General features: G+C 53.8%; 9 protein-coding genes across 9 annotated transcripts; 4 read left to right on the forward strand and 5 right to left on the reverse strand.

Moving 5' to 3' along the window:
• Window positions 1-5: 5 nt before the first annotated feature.
• Window positions 6-1,777, reverse strand: N0V89_001408 (uncharacterized protein; the record flags this gene model as incomplete). Its single annotated transcript, XM_056210221.1, has 2 exons — window positions 6-1,686; window positions 1,737-1,777. 2 exons carry the CDS (start codon window positions 1,775-1,777, stop codon window positions 6-8), a joined length of 1,722 nt encoding a protein of 573 aa, XP_056077043.1.
• An 898-nt stretch (window positions 1,778-2,675) lies between these two features.
• On the reverse strand, window positions 2,676-3,440 carry N0V89_001409 (uncharacterized protein; the record flags this gene model as incomplete). Its single annotated transcript, XM_056210222.1, has 1 exon — window positions 2,676-3,440. One exon carries the CDS (start codon window positions 3,438-3,440, stop codon window positions 2,676-2,678), a length of 765 nt encoding a protein of 254 aa, XP_056077044.1.
• Window positions 3,441-3,792: 352 nt separating this feature from the next.
• Window positions 3,793-5,070, forward strand: N0V89_001410 (uncharacterized protein; the record flags this gene model as incomplete). The annotated part of the gene is made up of 1 exon (XM_056210223.1): window positions 3,793-5,070. One exon carries the CDS (start codon window positions 3,793-3,795, stop codon window positions 5,068-5,070), a length of 1,278 nt encoding a protein of 425 aa, XP_056077045.1.
• A 935-nt stretch (window positions 5,071-6,005) lies between these two features.
• On the forward strand, window positions 6,006-7,149 carry N0V89_001411 (uncharacterized protein; the record flags this gene model as incomplete). The annotated part of the gene is made up of 2 exons (XM_056210224.1): window positions 6,006-6,620; window positions 6,682-7,149. The coding sequence occupies 2 exons, from the start codon at window positions 6,006-6,008 to the stop codon at window positions 7,147-7,149; spliced, it is 1,083 nt and encodes a 360-aa protein (XP_056077046.1).
• Window positions 7,150-7,846: 697 nt separating this feature from the next.
• On the forward strand, window positions 7,847-10,219 carry N0V89_001412 (uncharacterized protein; the record flags this gene model as incomplete). Its single annotated transcript, XM_056210225.1, has 2 exons — window positions 7,847-8,530; window positions 8,579-10,219. 2 exons carry the CDS (start codon window positions 7,847-7,849, stop codon window positions 10,217-10,219), a joined length of 2,325 nt encoding a protein of 774 aa, XP_056077047.1.
• An 839-nt stretch (window positions 10,220-11,058) lies between these two features.
• Window positions 11,059-11,417, forward strand: N0V89_001413 (uncharacterized protein; the record flags this gene model as incomplete). The annotated part of the gene is made up of 2 exons (XM_056210226.1): window positions 11,059-11,127; window positions 11,208-11,417. 2 exons carry the CDS (start codon window positions 11,059-11,061, stop codon window positions 11,415-11,417), a joined length of 279 nt encoding a protein of 92 aa, XP_056077048.1.
• Window positions 11,418-11,541: 124 nt separating this feature from the next.
• Window positions 11,542-12,349, reverse strand: N0V89_001414 (uncharacterized protein; the record flags this gene model as incomplete). The annotated part of the gene is made up of 2 exons (XM_056210227.1): window positions 11,542-12,050; window positions 12,103-12,349. The coding sequence occupies 2 exons, from the start codon at window positions 12,347-12,349 to the stop codon at window positions 11,542-11,544; spliced, it is 756 nt and encodes a 251-aa protein (XP_056077049.1).
• Window positions 12,350-13,090: 741 nt separating this feature from the next.
• On the reverse strand, window positions 13,091-14,332 carry N0V89_001415 (uncharacterized protein; the record flags this gene model as incomplete). Its single annotated transcript, XM_056210228.1, has 1 exon — window positions 13,091-14,332. One exon carries the CDS (start codon window positions 14,330-14,332, stop codon window positions 13,091-13,093), a length of 1,242 nt encoding a protein of 413 aa, XP_056077050.1.
• Window positions 14,333-15,465: 1,133 nt separating this feature from the next.
• N0V89_001416 (uncharacterized protein) lies at window positions 15,466-16,809 on the reverse strand (the record flags this gene model as incomplete). The annotated part of the gene is made up of 1 exon (XM_056210229.1): window positions 15,466-16,809. One exon carries the CDS (start codon window positions 16,807-16,809, stop codon window positions 15,466-15,468), a length of 1,344 nt encoding a protein of 447 aa, XP_056077051.1.
• Window positions 16,810-17,619: the final 810 nt, after the last annotated feature.

Raw genomic sequence — 17,619 nt, forward strand, 5'->3', positions numbered from 1 at the left:
TGTTGCTAACATCTTGTCTCCACCCCCTTCCTCGACACACACAGATACTTCACTCCCTTGTACGGCTGCACGCCCGCCCCCAATCCCTTGCTTTTCTTCTGATCCACATTCAAACTCTCCACTTTGATCCCGCTCGGCAGCCACCCTTTGACTGTGAAGCTCACTGTCGCGCAGCTCGGCATGAGAACTTTGTTCTTCTTGCTCGCATTGCCTTCGTCCCTGGGCTTGGTGGGGGCAGCAGATGTGGAGGATTGATGAGAGGAGGGGTCGTCGTCGTAGTCGTATGTATTACTTGACAGGGAGAGTGAGGTGTCGGGAGCGTCGCCGTCGTCATAGTTGTCGTGCCCAACGACGGTGCCGCGTAGAGTGGTCAAGACGCCCGCCCCGGTGCCACGATCATTAGCCATGAGGGTGGCGATTTCGCGGCTATTGATTGCCCAACGGACGCGAGATTCTGCAGGTTGGAAGACCGCCTCCCCAGATCCCCGTCCAGATTTCAGCTCTACCACGTTCTTCACGCTTGTGGGGAGCGGGATGTGGATTACCATGCCGTCCATGGCTGGGGCGGCAGTCGTGCCTGTACTTGCAGAGCCACCGAAGGCAGTGGACCCCAGACCCTTTCCTAGACCTCCTCTTCCGCCGAAGGAGGATGTGGAGCTGGGGAGCGGACTGGACGCTTTGCCTTTGAAGCGTGGATTGAGCTGGAGGCGAACCTCGAAGTCTGAGCCTGTGGGTCCAAGAGAGGTTAATACCGAGACTGTAGCCGGGATGTTTAGTTTCGGCGCTGCATTCGTGGGCGTGGTGGTGGAGAAGGAATCCAGGGCTGCTGATCCCAGGAGGTCGACTTCGTACCCTGCGAGCGTAAAACGCCCGTCTGGCGGCACGAAAGAGAGCTCTCCCGGCCGGTCTTTCCATCTATTCAGCCTGACGCATGGGTGAAAGGTTGGAAGGGACACCGCGTTGGCAATGCCTCCTGGGCAGCCCAGTTGAAGCATCAAGTCCGGTACGCCAGATATCTTCGCCGTGAACGCAATCATCCCGTTCGCGAGCGCAGCCAACGGTCTACCAGAGGGTGATAGCGTCACATGCAGCGTCTCTACAATATCGACATACATCTCATTGCTCGTGTGCCTAACGTTCGCTCGCCGCCAGGGCACCGGGCTACTCGTCGCAGCTCCCGCGCCCCCACTGGGTCCTAACCTAGGACTTGGTCTGTTTCCCAGCGAAAACGGCGTGTTCGAAGGTGCCAGACTGCTCGGCGTGGCACTCGGCAATCCCACACCTCCCAGCAACGTCTTCATGAAATTCGGCGCGTCCACAACATCTTTCAGCGCATTCGGCTCCGTGCAGCTCACTACGCCGCCGTCCACCATCTCGCCCAGCAATTGCGCGACGACATCGTAGTGGCTCTCAATCTTACTTGCGAGTAATGGCCCACCGAGAAAGTCTTCCAAAGCATCGGTCACGCGATGCAGGAACTCGAGTATCTGGAGCGGGTCGGTGTCGTTCGAGGAGGGGCAGAGAAAGAGGAGTTGGTCTTGGATTATCGAGTAGAGGAGCGTAGGCGGGTTGGTATTCGGGAGGTATACGAGGGAGGGGCGGGGAGCGGCGTGCGCGAGGTAGAGCGGGAGAAGTGTGCTCCCCGAGGGTGGACGGCCGGTGTAGGTCTGCTCGAGGAGGGGCGTGCTGCATCAATTAGCTGAGAATAGCATGTTACTAAGGTAAACCAGACGCACTTGTGCTCATCGAAGATGTACAGAGCTTCTATCGAGCTCATACTTAGCGTCGAGACTTACGCGCTCCATGCGAAAGACCTCGTGTTTGTGATCGTGGGGTTGTCGGCGGGGGTAGTTCGGAGGAGAACTACGCATGACGGAGCCAATGCAAGGGTCCGCGCTGGGAGACGACCGCGACTTTTGCCCGTCCCCAGCAGACACGCGACAGCTCCACGCGCGCAGAGGGCATACTAGCCATGTCACAAGCAAAGGACTCCGGTGTTCCGACCTTCAAGGAAGCGTTGAAGAATGACAGAGAACAATTCAACGACTGCACCCCGTGTCGCATCATTGGTGAGCTGCCGCAATTTTATCTTCATATGCAATCAAAAACTAACATAAGCTGTAGGCAGCGGAGCGTTCATCGGCCTCGGCGCATACACGTATATGTCCGGACACTCGCAACTGAAGGCACAGGAGGCGGTCATAAAGCGGAGCAAAAGCATGTTCGGTATGGCGAGTCGTAGGGCCGCCATTACGGGTACAGCAACGGTCCTAGTCGGGGCCGGAGTGTACAGATGGTTCAATTGAAGATCAGGAGAACAGCATAATGAGGGAGTCATGCGAGCATTCACGGCGTTGTAGATGGGATTCAGGGATACCACACTGTACACATACTGTAAATTCAACAACACAATGAGGTCCATCTACGCGGCCATCATATGCACACAGCCGGTATAATATCTCTGCATAAACACCATCCCATGCATCCTCCAAGAAACGAGAGCCCATCCTCGGCTCAATGTGGTATCATCGTACGAGCTTCATAAGAAAATGTTCCTTCCCAGAAATGCTAACATGGATGCCACATCCCCCGAGTCCTTCTATCGCCATGTATGGAAAACGCCGTCGCTGGTGTGCGCAATGCAAATGCCGTTAATCGTTCCGTATCAGATGAGATCAGGTCATCCGTCCCTTCTTAGGGCCACCGCCAGGGCCTTCCCTGTCCCGTCTGTCGTGGTTGAAGTCTACATTGAAGAAGTCGTTCATGAGCTTTCGTTTCTGACCGGCGCCATTGCCTAGAGAGACGAGATTTTGAGCCGCCGAGCGTTGCAGGCTTCGAGAGGACGACCTGTTGGAGTTTCGGCGGGTCGTGGGGAAGGCACGACGAGCAGCGGCGGCGAAATCGTAAGTAGCGTTGTCCATGTTGTTGTTTGCTGGGTAGACTTGAGGTGAGGCGAAGTGAAACATGGGCGGGAGCGGTGCCATGTCCGTGTCGGAATTGGCTGACTCTGTGGCGGCTGGAGGAGCTGAGTCGCTGCGAGAGGTTGGCTCGGGTGTGACGGAATGGTTCTCCTCAGGGACATGCTCTACGACCGGCGAGGAACTGCGTGCTCGTTGTTCTTCGGGTATGTCCTCGTCCGTGTCGCTGGTCGAATTCACTAGCAGCGCTCCGTCTAGGCGCTCCGTGGCCCATTGCCTAATGCGCCATCCTTCTCCGTCTCCTACACCGAGATTCTCTTTATCCAAGAATCCGAGGAGGTCGTCCAGCGCCTGCTGGTAGCCATCTGAGCGAGAACGTTCAATATCTGCAAGGGCGGTCCTGTACAGGTTGGTGACGGTCAACGCCGTGTCCTTGAACGCTTTGTGGGTGTCGGGCTGCGGGGTCGGTTGACGTCTTCGTGTCCTGGGCAACGAGGTGTTGAGGCTGCGCATGGAATCCATGATTGCAGGTTGGTATGATTTTAAAGGAAGAGTGTTTCCTGAGTTGTCTGCGGAGGTGCAGGTATCGGATGCTGAATTTGCCGACAGGCTGCTGCTGTGCCGCGGTTGCCTGCGGGAAAGTCAAGGAGAGTGTGTGCCTGGAGGGGCAGGTGGAGTGCGGAAACAATTTATGAGGCACGAGAGTCACTGTGGTGCTCAAAGAATGGCGTCTGAAGTAAGTGGAGGAGTGCAGTCGCGGCGTGGGGTGGGGTCGATGAGCGACTCTTTCCGTCTCGCAGACAGCGGCCCGTGCATCTGATCTGCCATCATCCACGGGAACATCATCCCATGACCCTCCCCACGAACGCCAGCTATGACCTCCAAGATGGAGCGTCTGCCTCAAGAACTTGTTGATTTGATTTATCTGTACATATCCCCTACAGATCGCTGTACATTGCGACTTGTATCGAAGCAGCTCTACTTCCTGACTTTGACGAACTTTGGCAACACTGTCTTCTCTAAACGTGTGACGACGCTGGGCGTCGCGTCTCTAAGTCAACTGCTGCAAGCGTCTGGACATCCCCAATTCTCTGGTTGTGTGAATTTGCTCGACGTCAAGCTATTGAACTACGAAGATTATGGTAATCTCCAAAAGATTGATCGTGTGGGCATATATCCGCCACCGAAGCGGCTTCCGAAAGTACCACAGGTCAAAACAGGAGATATTAGGCGGGAGAGCAAGCTCCTCGAATACATGCGTACTCATCAAGACCCCACGGCTGTCATTCATCCACTTGCGCGTGCCTTGAAACGGCTCCGAAATCTAAAAACTATCCGCTTGAGAGTGAACGGTCTCACCCTATATGGCAATCTCCATATCCTCGCCGAAGACGACGTCTACCAATCTTTTATGTCGGCATGTTTCAGAGCTGTTCTGGAAGCAATTGTCCGATCCGGCGTCAAATTACAAGAGTTTACGCTGATCAAGGGTAACTCAGTCCGCCCTATGAGCAAGTCTGCGAACTTGGACTATCGAGCATTCACCTTTTCCTTTCCCTTATTTCAATCGCTGGGGCATGCCTTCTCCTGTTTGAAGTCATTGCGTTTGTCGATTCGTACCGATCCTAAAACCAATTCTCGATCACAAGGCTGGGAGACCGGCGTAACGAATTTCATCACCACTGCTCCGGCGTTGGAAACCCTTACACTTTGCATGGATCCAATAGACTGTAAGCCTCAATTCAGAGCTACCATGATGCGTTCCATATTCAGTACCGTCGAACTACCGATGCTTAATTCTCTTCAGCTGTATGGATGTGCTGTGGACGAGCTGGACCTCGTCGCTATGATAAAGACGCACGCCTCAAGCTTGCGACGCCTCCTGATAAGCGACACCGAACTGCGCCCAGGAACATGGAGATCAATCTTGAATTTGTTGAAGAACGAATTGGATCTTGAATATTTGCGTCTCCAGTATCTGCAGCAGATTCCCCAATCTATCCGGTGGTTTGCAGAAGAGACGAAGCACACGGGCAAATTGATCATAGACGCTGGGAAGAGTGGAGACAAGAGTTGGATGAATGAAAAGTTGTCGCAGGCGATTTCTTCGCTTACTGCCGCCATTCAAACGCAGGAGATTTCGGACATTTGATCTATTAAACCTCTCATCACGATCTTCGCCCATCATCGCGGTCGCCGGAGCCATCCGCCAGGGAACGTTCCATCGGTCAGCATTTGGAAGATGACCTTCGGACTACTTCCGATATAGGAAACTTGTCGCGTCTTCTAACGCGAGTACACAATGGTCGTCGTGATTAGACACAGCAAAGAGTCATATGTATGCCTCGAGGACGGTTAATGGAAACACAAAGTGAAACAACCACATTGGGAGGCAAGCTAGCATACCTGATATGCAACACTTGGACTCGCTAGAATCTACACATCGCGTGCGTGTTCCTCCGTTGCAGAGTGCATGGTCTATCTGATGCGTAGCTGGGACGTGTGACCGCCAAACAGCAGACATGGTCTGTCGCCATCCACAACTTCAAGTGGAGATCTGCCGCAATATTCCACTTTGTTTTAATTGGAGGCCCAGATGGCTACACAGACTACTCAACCGATTCCAGCCATGCTATTCACAACCCCTTCACTGCTTTCTAAGCAAACCCCCTCCCACCTCACTAGCTCGCATCCAGCCAAACCGCCATGGATACTTCCGCTACAGATAAAGCACACCTTAACGATCGGTCACCCCGATGCGCCCTGCAAGTACGAAAGCGGGAACTGGAAACCCATGCGCCTGCATGATTGGCATGATTACGAGCTGACAAAGGTGTGGTGCAGGGTTAGTAACCGCAGCCACAAATCGTATGGCAAGGCTGCGACGAAGTGCGTTTTAGGAATGCGAGAATGCGAGGGGAGCATAAAGATATCGTATAAGTAGACCCAATATGATGTGCGAATTGGTGTGAGGGTCCAACAAGCCCGCGTGCCTATACACCAAGCAGCGCGTTATCGTCTCTTGGCCTCACAGTTGGATTCGAACGGCATTATATCCCATCTTTACAAACCGTTCTCGCCTTCATCATGGGTAGCACATCCCTCCCCACGACTATGAAAGCCCTCGTCACGCCCTCCCAAGGCGCGCCCGCCGAAGTCCGTGACAACGTTTCTCTTCCTGAACCTTCGCCCACCCAAGTCCTCGTCAGAACTCTCTACGCCGCCATCAACCCGGTCGACGTTTTTACCACGCAAATGGGCCTCCTCGTTGAGTCCTGGCCCTTCGTCCCAGGCTGCGAAGCATCCGGCATTGTCGTCAAAGCCGGTAATGAAGCGCGCAATGCCCTCGGCGGCTATTTCAAAAAAGGTGATATCGTTGCGGGATGCGCCAGGCTGGGAGTCGAGGGGCATGGGACATTCGCAGAGTATTTTCTATTGGATGCTGAGGTGGCGTTACCAAAACCGGACAGTCTGACGGCGGCGCAGGCGAGTACGGTTGCTGTGGGGGCTTTGACTGCGTTTCTAGGGGTGTTTGGGGAATTAGGAATTAGTATTGAGGGGCTTGAGGAGGGTAAGGGGGAAGGGGAGGGAAAGTGGGTGATTGTGTTTGGTGGAGCAGGTGCGGTGGGTAGATATGCGGTGCAAACGCTGAAGTTGGCTGGGTATAAGGTTGTGGCTTCTTGCTCGGCAGGTTCAGTTGAGGTACGTCAGGTCCCAGTCTTGCTTATGGAAACAGTGTTAAAGGCTGACGGATGGCTGGTAGCTGCTCAAGTCGCTCGGCGCAGATGCAACGATCGACTATAAGAAATCGGCAGATGATATCGTCGAAGAAGTCAAGCGCATTACAGAAGAGAAGGTCGACCTCGCCTTCGACGCAGTGTCGGTCAACAACGACCTCGTAACCAAGATCTTCACAGCTATCCCCTCTTCCTCTGGCCGGCGCCTCTACACTACTACGAACGACTGGGACCCTGCGCCCGACGCATCTCTGGGTTTCACCACCAAACCCATCGAGCTAGGGCCACTCGGGCGTCCTTCAGCTGCTGAGCTAAATAGCAAGTTGACCTCATGGATCCCGGTAGTCTACAGGTTATTGGAGAGCGGTAAACTAAAGGTCGGGGGATATAGCGTTGAAGGCGAGGGCATAGATGGTATCCCGAAAGCATGGGAGGCACAGAAGAGTGGAAGGTTGGGGAGCAAGAAGGTCATCGCCAAGCTGGCTGACGAGTAATGTTCCTCATCAGGGAATGGTTTGATGAGATGTGTAAGGGTACCGGAAAACCGGCAGCGGAGGATGCTTTCGGCGATAAGTTCCTCCTCAGAAAGGGCTCGGAGATAGCCTGTGACAGCTCGGTGAAACGCAATTGTTGATACAGAAGTGATGAAAATGATAATCTTGCTTATTACAGTAGGCCCTGCATTGAGTTGAGGTTTGTTTGGTAGCGTGAGGTTGGCCGGCGTTTGGCGTGTGGACTACTGTGGAGCCAGTGCGGTAAGTGGACCACGGATCACACAGAGGTGGGGGAGGCCTGGCCCTGATTTGGACTGCTGTGGAATGACGCGCAAGGAAATCAAGGCACGAAGCAGGCCAGATCCAGGCTCAGGAGGAAGAGAGGCACGCGACAAAGAGATGGATGATAGCATGGTGAACTCATAGCGTTGCGCCGGTCGCAGTTCACTTCATCCAGAGCGTACCTGCTACGACTGGCGTGTGGCGCAGTGCTGTGGCGAGTGCGCAGGGCAGCGAATCGCGAGTGGGCACGTGCCTGCGCTTGCAAGCTAACGTCATGCCAAGCCGCTAGCGCATCCATGGGTGAGGCGTGGGATCTGGTACAAGAGCAACGCCGCGCCTTCGCTCGCCTTGTTTCGCTCCCCACGTACAACTCTCTTGTACACCCACGCCCGCACGCGACCACGCACCATAATCGATGGGAGAATCTGACGAGCCCCCTTTATCGCGCAGTGTCAAGTCTACAGCGAAAGCTCTAGGCTTGGGACGCAACAAGGACCCGGCTGTCCTCCCAACCCACAACACACCTCACAATGGCAGCACTCGCAATGCCTCGCACACGTCCCTCGCTGAGAAGCCGGACACCAGCCAGAACCACAATGGCGCCGCGAAGTCGCCTGCCGCTGCGACACCTCATGCTGGATCCACAGCTGAGGGAGAGGCATCTTCCGCCGTAGAGCCAAAGCCACCCATGCTCACACGCATGCGGAACGGAATTATTCGATTTGGAAGACATACCAAAAATGCCCTCCTCCATAGCTGGGTCAATGCCCTGCTCATCTTCGTGCCCATTGGTATCGCCGTGCACGCCGCTGGCCTGGGTCCTGAAATTGTGTTTGCCATGAACGCCGTTGCCATCATTCCGTTGGCTGGTCTTCTGGCGCACGCCACTGAGGCAGTCGCAGTACGCCTCGGAGACACCTTGGGCGCGCTGCTGAACGTCTCGTTTGGTAATGCTGTAGAGCTCATCTTGTTCATCATCTTGCTCGCCGGTGACCAGATTGAGGTCGTACAGGCCGCACTGCTAGGATCCATCCTAGCCAATCTGCTACTTATTCTTGGCATGGCCTTCCTCTTGGGAGGCTTGAGGTATCAAGAGCAGGTAAGCATTCTGGGCAATCTTAGGCTAATGCAACGCTAACGCACGCAGGTCTACAACAGCACCGTCACACAGATGAGTGCATGCATGCTGAGTTTGGCTGTCATGAGTTTGCTGCTACCGACGGCATTCCACGCTGCCTTCTCCAGCAATGCTATCGCCGACAAAGAGACGCTCCAGGTCAGCCGTGGCACCAGTGTTGTCTTGTTGCTGGTCTACGTCCTGTACTTGCTCTTCCAGCTCAAGAGCCATTCGTACATGTACGCTAGCACGCCTCAGCACATTATCGATGAGGAGTCGCACCCCGGTGTCATGGCCGGTGTCTTTGACTCATCTAGCTCGGACTCGTCGTCGAGCTCCAGCAGCAGTGACACCGACAGCTCAGCTGGTTCGCATGTCACGGCAAAGTCTAAGATCAAGCGCGCTGTGCGCAGGATGCGCCGCAAGTCAAGCGCAAGTTCGAAGGAGACCCCGGACCTGCCATCAGTCATGTCCTCGCCGTCTGTCGAACGCCACAACGACTACTTCAACTTGCAGCGCAATGGAACTACTGGCGACGAGAACGCCGTCCATTCTAACAACATGTCCCGCCGCGGTTCCCTCACTGCCATTGTCAGCGGTGATGAAGCCGATGTGGATGATTACGCACCGATTGCTCGTGACTTCGAAGCTGGGTCATCTGGCTCTCCTCCCACCACCAAGCGGGAGAAACGTAAGAAGAAGCACCACAAGAAGCACAACAAGCATCGTCACGAGGACCTCGAGAAGACTGAAATCGTTGCGGCCCCGGCGCCTCAGCCTGATGCTGCGCCCAAGGTTGCCTTCGCCGAAGATGTTAAACAGGGCGAAGCGGCTGCTATCGCTGCAAAACGACCCAACTTCCGCCCGTCTTTACTCTCCGAAAATGTCTTCCGCACTCCGCAGAACCCGGCTCCAGTCGGTGCTCCAGTTCCCAATCTACGCGTTGCCGCAGCCCGCACTCTTCGTCGCACCAAGTCCGAACCAGAGGACATTCGTCAACTGGATTCTCAGAATAGCGCCATCTCACGCCCGACACCTGCTCGACTCATCTCTGGTGCCCCTTCGGTTCACGCTATTGAAGTCGAAGAGGAGGAAGTTCCTGAAATGTCTCGTACCGCCGCCATTATGATGCTTGTCATTAGTACTGCCTTGGTCGCCGTCTGCGCCGACTTCATGAGCGACGCCATCGAGCCCATGGTAGACAAGACGGGTGTTAGCCAAGCCTTCATTGGTCTTATCATCCTGCCCATCGTCGGCAACGCCGCCGAGCACGTCACTGCCGTCACAGTGGCCATGAAAAATAAGATGGATCTCTCCATCGGTGTCGCCGTTGGCTCGTCCATCCAGATCGCCATCTTCATCACGCCGTTCATTGTCATTCTCGGATGGATTATGGGCAAGCCGATGACCCTGTATTTCAACATCTTCGAGACTGTGGCGCTGTTTGTCACGGCTTTCGTGGTTAACTTCTTGGTTCTGGATGGACGGAGTAACTACCTGGAAGGCAGCTTGCTGATTGCGGCGTATGTCATTATTGCACTGGCTAGTTTCTTCTACCCCGATGGCTGCGATGCGTCGCAGATTGGTGGTAGCGCGGATACTTGCGGTGGAGCTACGGAGGCGGCTGTTGCGCATGCCGCAATGATGGTGAAGAGAATGGTCGGGATGTAGATCCCTGATCAGTAGGTGGGAAACAGGAAGGGTCTACCTCCAGGCTAAGTGCTTTGGTAGTACCCGCGGATCGAGGATGGAGTTGAGCATAGGAAGGCGAAGGCCCAATTGCTCCTCCCACGAATATGATTTTAGATACTTTTATGTCTGTTACTCCAGACTTCGATCAAATTGAACATGTTTTTCTTAAACATTTCGTTTTTATGTGCCATGTTACACGTCTGGTAGGCACTTGTGACGTAGAGAAATGTGTGACTTTTACGTACCCTTCGCGATGATCGCAGCTCGCGAAAACACCTCCGAATATAGAACACGGTCCATCGCTCTGCCGCCTCATTTTATTGTATATAAGCTATCCCTCTGTCACAACAATAGACAAATAGACGGTCTTGTAGAGGCTGGCGTGCCAGCGCCTCGTCGAGATGTCCAAAGATGAAAGCGTGTATAACTCGTAAGTCCTCAACCCAATCGGCATCATTCCATCATGAGCCTCCGCAAAACCCGAGATCTCGGTACTACAATCGTCCACCTTCCGTCCAGTTGACGTGCGCGATCGATGACACCCCCTGACATCATGTCTTACTCCCCCCAAATCAGCCTAGCGCCGCACTTCCCGTAGTCATGATGTACGTGGTAATTCACGGTACACATAAATATAATAGCTTAACGCGTACCCTGTCAATTATACCTGTACCTCACGCGTTTCCTCAAACCTCATCCTCAATCATTTATCCAATTCCGCACTCATATCCGAAATCACAAGAACTGCAACAATGCTCCGCACTTCCTTCCTCCGTTCCACCCGCGCCATCAGGCCTGCACCCACCCAGTTCCGCACAATGGCTTCCAAAGGCCCTGTAGAAGAAGCTACACAGGCGGCTGGCGAGGCCAAGGGGACGAACCCTAAGGTAGTTTACTCCTTTCCCATGTCCTTCACTCTACTATACTTCAGGTCAGCGTTGGAATTACAATACTAACGATATGACAGGACCCCTCAGTCATCTCCTCTGGCGGCGCAGTAGGCAAGCAGTTCAACCCCGATGGAAACATTGGACAGGTCGGCGAGAAGGTCGGGGGACCGTTCTCTAAGGACGGCGCTATTGGAAGCCAGTTCGATGCGAGCAAGGATGGGATCGCAGGGCAGGTCGAGAAGGCGGTGGATGGGCCGTCGAGGCCGGCGACGGAGAAGAAGAATTAGGGTGATGGCGAAAGCAAGCATGATCAGAGGAAGGTCAATGTGACCTATGACGAGGGCATTGTACAAAATAACATTTTCTACTTTAACGGACTCATTATGAAAGAGCGTACCAAACTCAAATCTTTCAGCAGGCTGTCTGACTGTTACCCGTTCCGTTCGTGTACGCGCCTCCTGCATCACCCAGGCATTCAGCGACAGTAACCAGTTTGAGGTTGTTCGTCTTCGCCCAATTGATCAACCACGGCGTCAGCGTCTCGACCGTCCCTTGGTATGTCTCGTGCATTAGCGGAATATGGCCATTCCCGCTCGCCCCTGCAGCCTGGAACTTCGCCTCGCTCTGCGCAGGCGTCTTGCCGTTCCAGTCCTCTGCATCCACATCATCAGTAATGACGCGGTACCCGAGCGTCTTCATCGTCGAGAGCACGCTGCCGGAGGTCTCGAGGTAGGGCGGGCGCATGTAGGTAGGCTTCACGCCGATGATGTTTACGAGCGCGGTTTCGAGCTTGGTCATCTCGGTGGTGAGGGCGGAGGCGGAGAGGGAGCCGATGTGTGGGTGCGTCCAGGTGTGCGAGGCGATTTGGTGGCCGGCTTTGTAGGCGTTTTGGACGGCAGTCTTTTGGTTGTAGATGCAGCCTGGTGGTGGTTAGTTTTGCTTGTCACGTAGTAGCGGTAGAAAGATACTTACCATAAAGCGTGCCAGTGACGAAGAACGTACCCTTGGCGCCACCATTCGAGAGGATGTCGGCGAGCTTCTGCGTGTATTGGTATGGACCGTCGTCGTAGGCGAGAGCTATCATTCCCGGGGAGCTGCACTTGGTTATGACCTGGCCTGCTGCTGGGCCTGCTGCTTGGATTGCCTGAATAGGATTCAGAAGCGGTACCGCGCTGGAGGAAACAGCCAGTGAGGCGACAAGGAGCGTTGTGAAACCCATGTTGACGGCTGTTCAAGACGCTGAAAGCAAGGTGGGACTCTCAATTTCATGTTTGACCCGGCTTGAAGGTTTTATATCTAGTGATCGACTAGGGTGTGCGCACATGGTCGTCGATATTAGCTTGGGGCTCTCTTGGCTCATTCCTGGTAATGAACCCAGACTATCCGGAACATCGGTGCGGCTAAGGCTTCAATTCAGACGTAGACCTGGTAGCGTGCGGCGAACGGAAGATGAGGACGACGGTAGCATGCTAATTTTGGGGAAACCAGCAGTACGCGTCGACGAGGATTGCCGTTACTAGCCTAGAACGTCGGCTTTTGTGGCGTAAATGTCTACTTCGTAGAGGCGTTCGTGTTCATTTTGCCCTTCATCCGACAAATTTGAGGTGCAACTAACGTCGGCTTCATATCGGTGTCGTCATGCTTCCGCCGGGTAAATATGGTAACCACCAGGGGTTTCTCCACGTGAGATCAGCCTCGGGACGGCGAGACGCGCTTCCCCACAGTTGATCGTGAAGCTTTGGCTTGGCGCGCTACTTGATCCGTCGGGCTTGTTCCTCAAGGTGACCCAGGCTTCGTGAGGCCGAGGTGTGGATAAAGTCCAGAATCAATGACTACGAACGCTATTCGCAGCCTGGGCAATGTCCATCGCAAGCCGAAAAAGTTTACTTGGTACTGGGTTCCTTGTGTTTTAAATCAAGCGACAAAGACTTGAGATTGGCTTGAAGCTAAGTCTAATGTTTTAGGGAGTTTCACTCGGGAGCTGGGATGGTACAGGGTCCATCATCGTATTCTTTCCGCCGACATTGATGAGCTCAATTACCTTGTAGTTTGAACTTGCCATCGTTGTTTGCTCTTGTACCAAGGGGACTATTCTCTGGATTTTTCCAGTTGCATAGGACGATGCTGTTAGTTCGAGTAGCTCTTCAGGCTCATCCCACGCGCCCACGGCGAAGACGCCATTAGCTGAGGCCTTGACTACACGCGATAGCCTTCTTCCAGCAGGCGAGTTGAAGCCACCGAGTGTCTCCCAAGCGACTTTCGTAGCTACGAATCCGATGGTATTCGACTCGCCGCTACCTTCGCGCTTGTCATATGCTTTCAGTTCCAGGCATCTGACAATGCGCAGCGCGGCCGCCATCTTAAGAGATTGGAGTGAAAGGCTCTCTGATGAGGGGCTGTAAGCGCTCAGGATGCGTACAACGCAAATGAGCGCTGCGTTGTAGAGCATATATGTTGTTGCCGATGCATGATTCGCGATGGCAGGCTCTTTAGGGCCTGGAATTACTTCTTCGTTCAGCATGCTGACGTTGTATTGCGACCAGCGGAGGTAGAGGCCATCCAGCTGGTTCAAGAATTTACGAGCACGAGCCACCGTTCGACAACGGTCCTCCCCGGTAGCTTCTTTCCAGGACGATGTCTTGAGCCCTTCCCTCAGAACAGTACAGTCTGCCATGACAAGCAGGATCTCATGCCGAATGAGGGAGCCTTCATCGGTATGAAGTGGTGGCACGTACCTCCACTCGTCTCTTGCCCATATCGATGGTCGCCGTTGTACCAATGCACCGACTATGCAGAGAATCCGAACACCGCTAAGCATCGCTGGGTCCGCTCCGAGCGGAGACGTAGGGGGACCACGCGCAGCGAGTATCGCTTCAACACCTTGCACATGTTTGAAGAAATTGTTTGGTCCGGTGGGAACGAAGATCTCGAGTATCATGCATGTGACCGCCGCCATGATCGTTTCGTTAGCACTCTGCAACTCTGGCTGCGCCAAGTGCGCGTTGAGCTGTCCCAAAACCTTGCCATATGTTTTGTAGCCGCGATTGGTGATAACTCTTTGACGATGCTGGTTGCCATAGAACGCTGCAGATAGGCTAAGGATCGCATTGCGGAGCAGATCAAGGCCAGGGTCCAAGACATCGCCGTTCAATCCCACACGTTGAACGAGATCGCAAGCCACTTCAACGCAGCCACCTCTCATCAGATGCTTGCGTGTGTAAGAGACACATATGTCGTCTTCGAAAGCCACAAAAGATATTTCCCCTGGAATCGCTTGATGCAGAAGGCCAGCAGGAAGTGGATTACTGTGATGGCTTATCCAGGTAGAGTCTTTCGGGCCGTCGCATACCAAGTTCCGCTTTTTACAGCGGTCACAGATCGGACGGTTTTCATCTGGTCTTAGTCAGTGCGAGTCCGTTCTCAACATAACACATTCTTAGGTCGGTTGCAATTTCGTTGTGTGCAAGGACATCAAGGTATGGCAGTTCTGCTTCCCATTGCAGATACTGCAGCCAGAAAAGTTCTAGATCAGACACATACCACACTTAACACGTCGTTGCCGACAATTGGAACAACCTCTAGAGCGCCCTGCTCTGCTTACCATGACGGTATCGGGTGCACTCTACGGATGGAGCGGAAAGTCAGCATGTAGGAATTCGGTGATTGATAAACACTTAAGTGGTTGCGCATAGACATCAAGAAGCCCTGTTCAGCTCGGCCTCCACGTTGTAAGCTGACATGCAAGCATGTGAGCAGACGTGTCGCGGGGGCTGTGAAGGGTACGAGTAGAACGAAGATGTCGGTGGCCGCAAATGCCGACAAGGTGGTCCGTGCTCTATTATCTCCTTCAACTGTTGCTTTCACCACACGCTTCCCTTCGTCCTCATCTGTATCATGCAGATCACATCCTACCGAAAATGCTACTTTCAAATGGAAATGCTGGTGCTTCTTCTTGATGGAATAGTTTAAATTGCATCACTTCCTACCTGAGGAAGTGCGTCCTATTGTAAATCCAACTATCTACAGTACTCCGAATATCTAGCAATGTACGCCGCAATACGAACGCCTGATGGATATATACGTACGTACGTCCTGTACAACGTATCAAATTCGTGGTCGCCTTCCGCTGGACCCGATCGCTCCTACGTCGGGTCGCGGAGTGTGTGCAGTCCAGTTGTCGCTGCGACAAGCCATTGCTCCCAAACGCCAACAAATAACAGAAAGATCCGATGAAAAAAAATGGTGTCGCGACGAACAGTTTATGGAAAGGTCTCGGGTATATCTTTGAGGAGCGGCGGCTTCCCAGCCCGCTCACATCGATCCTGTCGCTCCCTCCTACGGCTGACCAACACTAAGCTGCTGACCCGCGACACCAGCAATAAACCTATCCTGGTGGCCGTAGTGCTGGTGAGGACGCTCGTTGAGCTCAAGGTGTGCAACATTCATTATCTGCGCCGACATCATGGCTTCTGTGCCCAGAGCCTTGACCGCGTAGGCTGTGGTGACGCCGCGACTGCCAATACGGAGCTTCGAGCGTCCGTACCGACAGACCCATCCAAGAGGCCAGCCTCCATCATCGCACTGGAGAGATGCGAGGCGCGAGATGTCCTGGTCGATGCCTTTAGGGCGGAGTCCAAGCGACTGACAGGCTAGGATGCGCAAGGTGATAGCGAGAGAATCCACCTCTGGAACGTATGCCTCGTACTTCTCACCTTTGGCCTGACTAGCTTCAGCAAGATCGAGTTCCGCTTGGGTAACTTCGAACTCGTAGAGACCCATGCGGCTGGCAAGAGCTTTGGCGAGTGGTACGCGTAAGGATTGGATCTCCGGGGCGTATGGGTGGGCGGCGACGAGCTGCGACACGAAGAAAAAGAATACTTCTGGTGTGCAGTAATGTCGTGTGCCGGACATATACGTTCCAGAAGTCAGACCTTCGCTAATGTATGCGAGCGATTCCTGGATCTCGGCAGATCGATCGTACTTGTAAAACACGCGGACGACGTTGGTGAGCACGCAGATGTCGACGCGCGGGCGTGTTGGGTCCCAGTAGGTCTGTACCAGGCCATCGCCATTGCGATTTGCAAGCATACTGTCTAGGAGATCATCAACGCCGACGTTCGGTGTGAAAGCAAGCAGCGCGTAAGAAGTGGAGTCGACGTCTGGTGGAAATGTCTTGGTCGTGCCGACGGGTTTGTCGAGGAAATAGTTCCACTTCTTCGCCACGTTCATGGTATTGCGAACATCGTCGTTCGTCTCGAGATCCTTGTGTGGATGAAGGCGCAGAAGCGATAGGTCGTTCGTGACTTCCATAATAAGGAACTGTGAGAAGGTGTCCTCGAAGGTCACGGAGCCCTCGATTTGGTTCACCAGACGACGCGCGTTTCCCTGCAGCCAGGCTTTCCCTTGCAGCACCTGCGAACCAAGGTCTATGGCCTGAGGAGAAACACCAAAGTTGGAGAACGCATTCTTGTAGAAGAGCGTCTCAAGCTTGCGCTCATGCTCGGACGGAAGGAAAAGCGAAGCCGTGATGCGCTGCACAGCTTCGTGCTCGCCGATCTCGCCATGCTCAAGAGCTTCCCATTCCTTGCATGTAATGATGTGGTGAAGCGTCTCTTCGGGAAGCGTGGCGAGTCCCGCCGTTATGTAGTAGATCCAGTTACTGCTCAAGGCCTGGATCATGTTGCAAGGCGGTATTGCTATGGGTTCTTCTTTGCCTACAAAATCAGTTGATATTCACGGATTGATAGTACAGGATGGGATGAGTGTATGCATAAGACGGTTTCAAGGGTTGCATAGGGTAAGGGATAAGGAGGTGGGAGTGTTCTCTTTATTCAGGTTGAGAAACCAGAAAGGAGTGCTTATGGACTAGTGCTTGAGTCGAGCGACACGAATTTACGTACCTTGATATGCTCTCACAAGAAGTTGAATTTGCTTCGAAGAGCGGTTGGATGGGGAAGGTAGGAGTTGTGTCGGACTGAGATGGGTGGTGACCATTAAAATACAAGCCTGCGGCCACAGCCTTCTCGTCCTGCTAGTCCTTCTGGTCCTGCTAGCCCTGCTAAGAGCAGCCGCAACGTCATCTTGGGCTAAGTTTATTCACGAAGGGGTGCTATGGTCCGTGCCAAGGATGGTGATGTGTGGCGCAGAAAGGCAGTGAATTGGACCCTCGAGGATCTTTCACCTGCTGATGGTTGAGATCATGTCATACCAGGCATCGACCACCAGGATGTATACCAGGATCGTATGGCTAGAGCCGAAGTCAACCTTCGTTCCCATCGACTGCATGTCTATGATAGGTGCAGAAGGCAAATGTTGTGATAAGGCAACAGCCACGACCAGCCTCAGTGAAGCTTCCAAGACCAACGAACTACACATCTAATATCACTTCAGAGGAACGAAGACTACTGCTCACCTTGGCATGACAGAACCATCCGGATCGTTCGCTCAGCCCTACAGCATGGGGGGCCAGGGACGCAGGCTCCAATGCAG

The sequence above is a fragment of the Didymosphaeria variabile genome (genome assembly GCF_027946475.1).
Source record: "Didymosphaeria variabile strain IMI 356815 chromosome Unknown scaffold_1, whole genome shotgun sequence".
Classification (NCBI taxonomy): domain Eukaryota; kingdom Fungi; phylum Ascomycota; class Dothideomycetes; order Pleosporales; family Didymosphaeriaceae; genus Didymosphaeria; species Didymosphaeria variabile.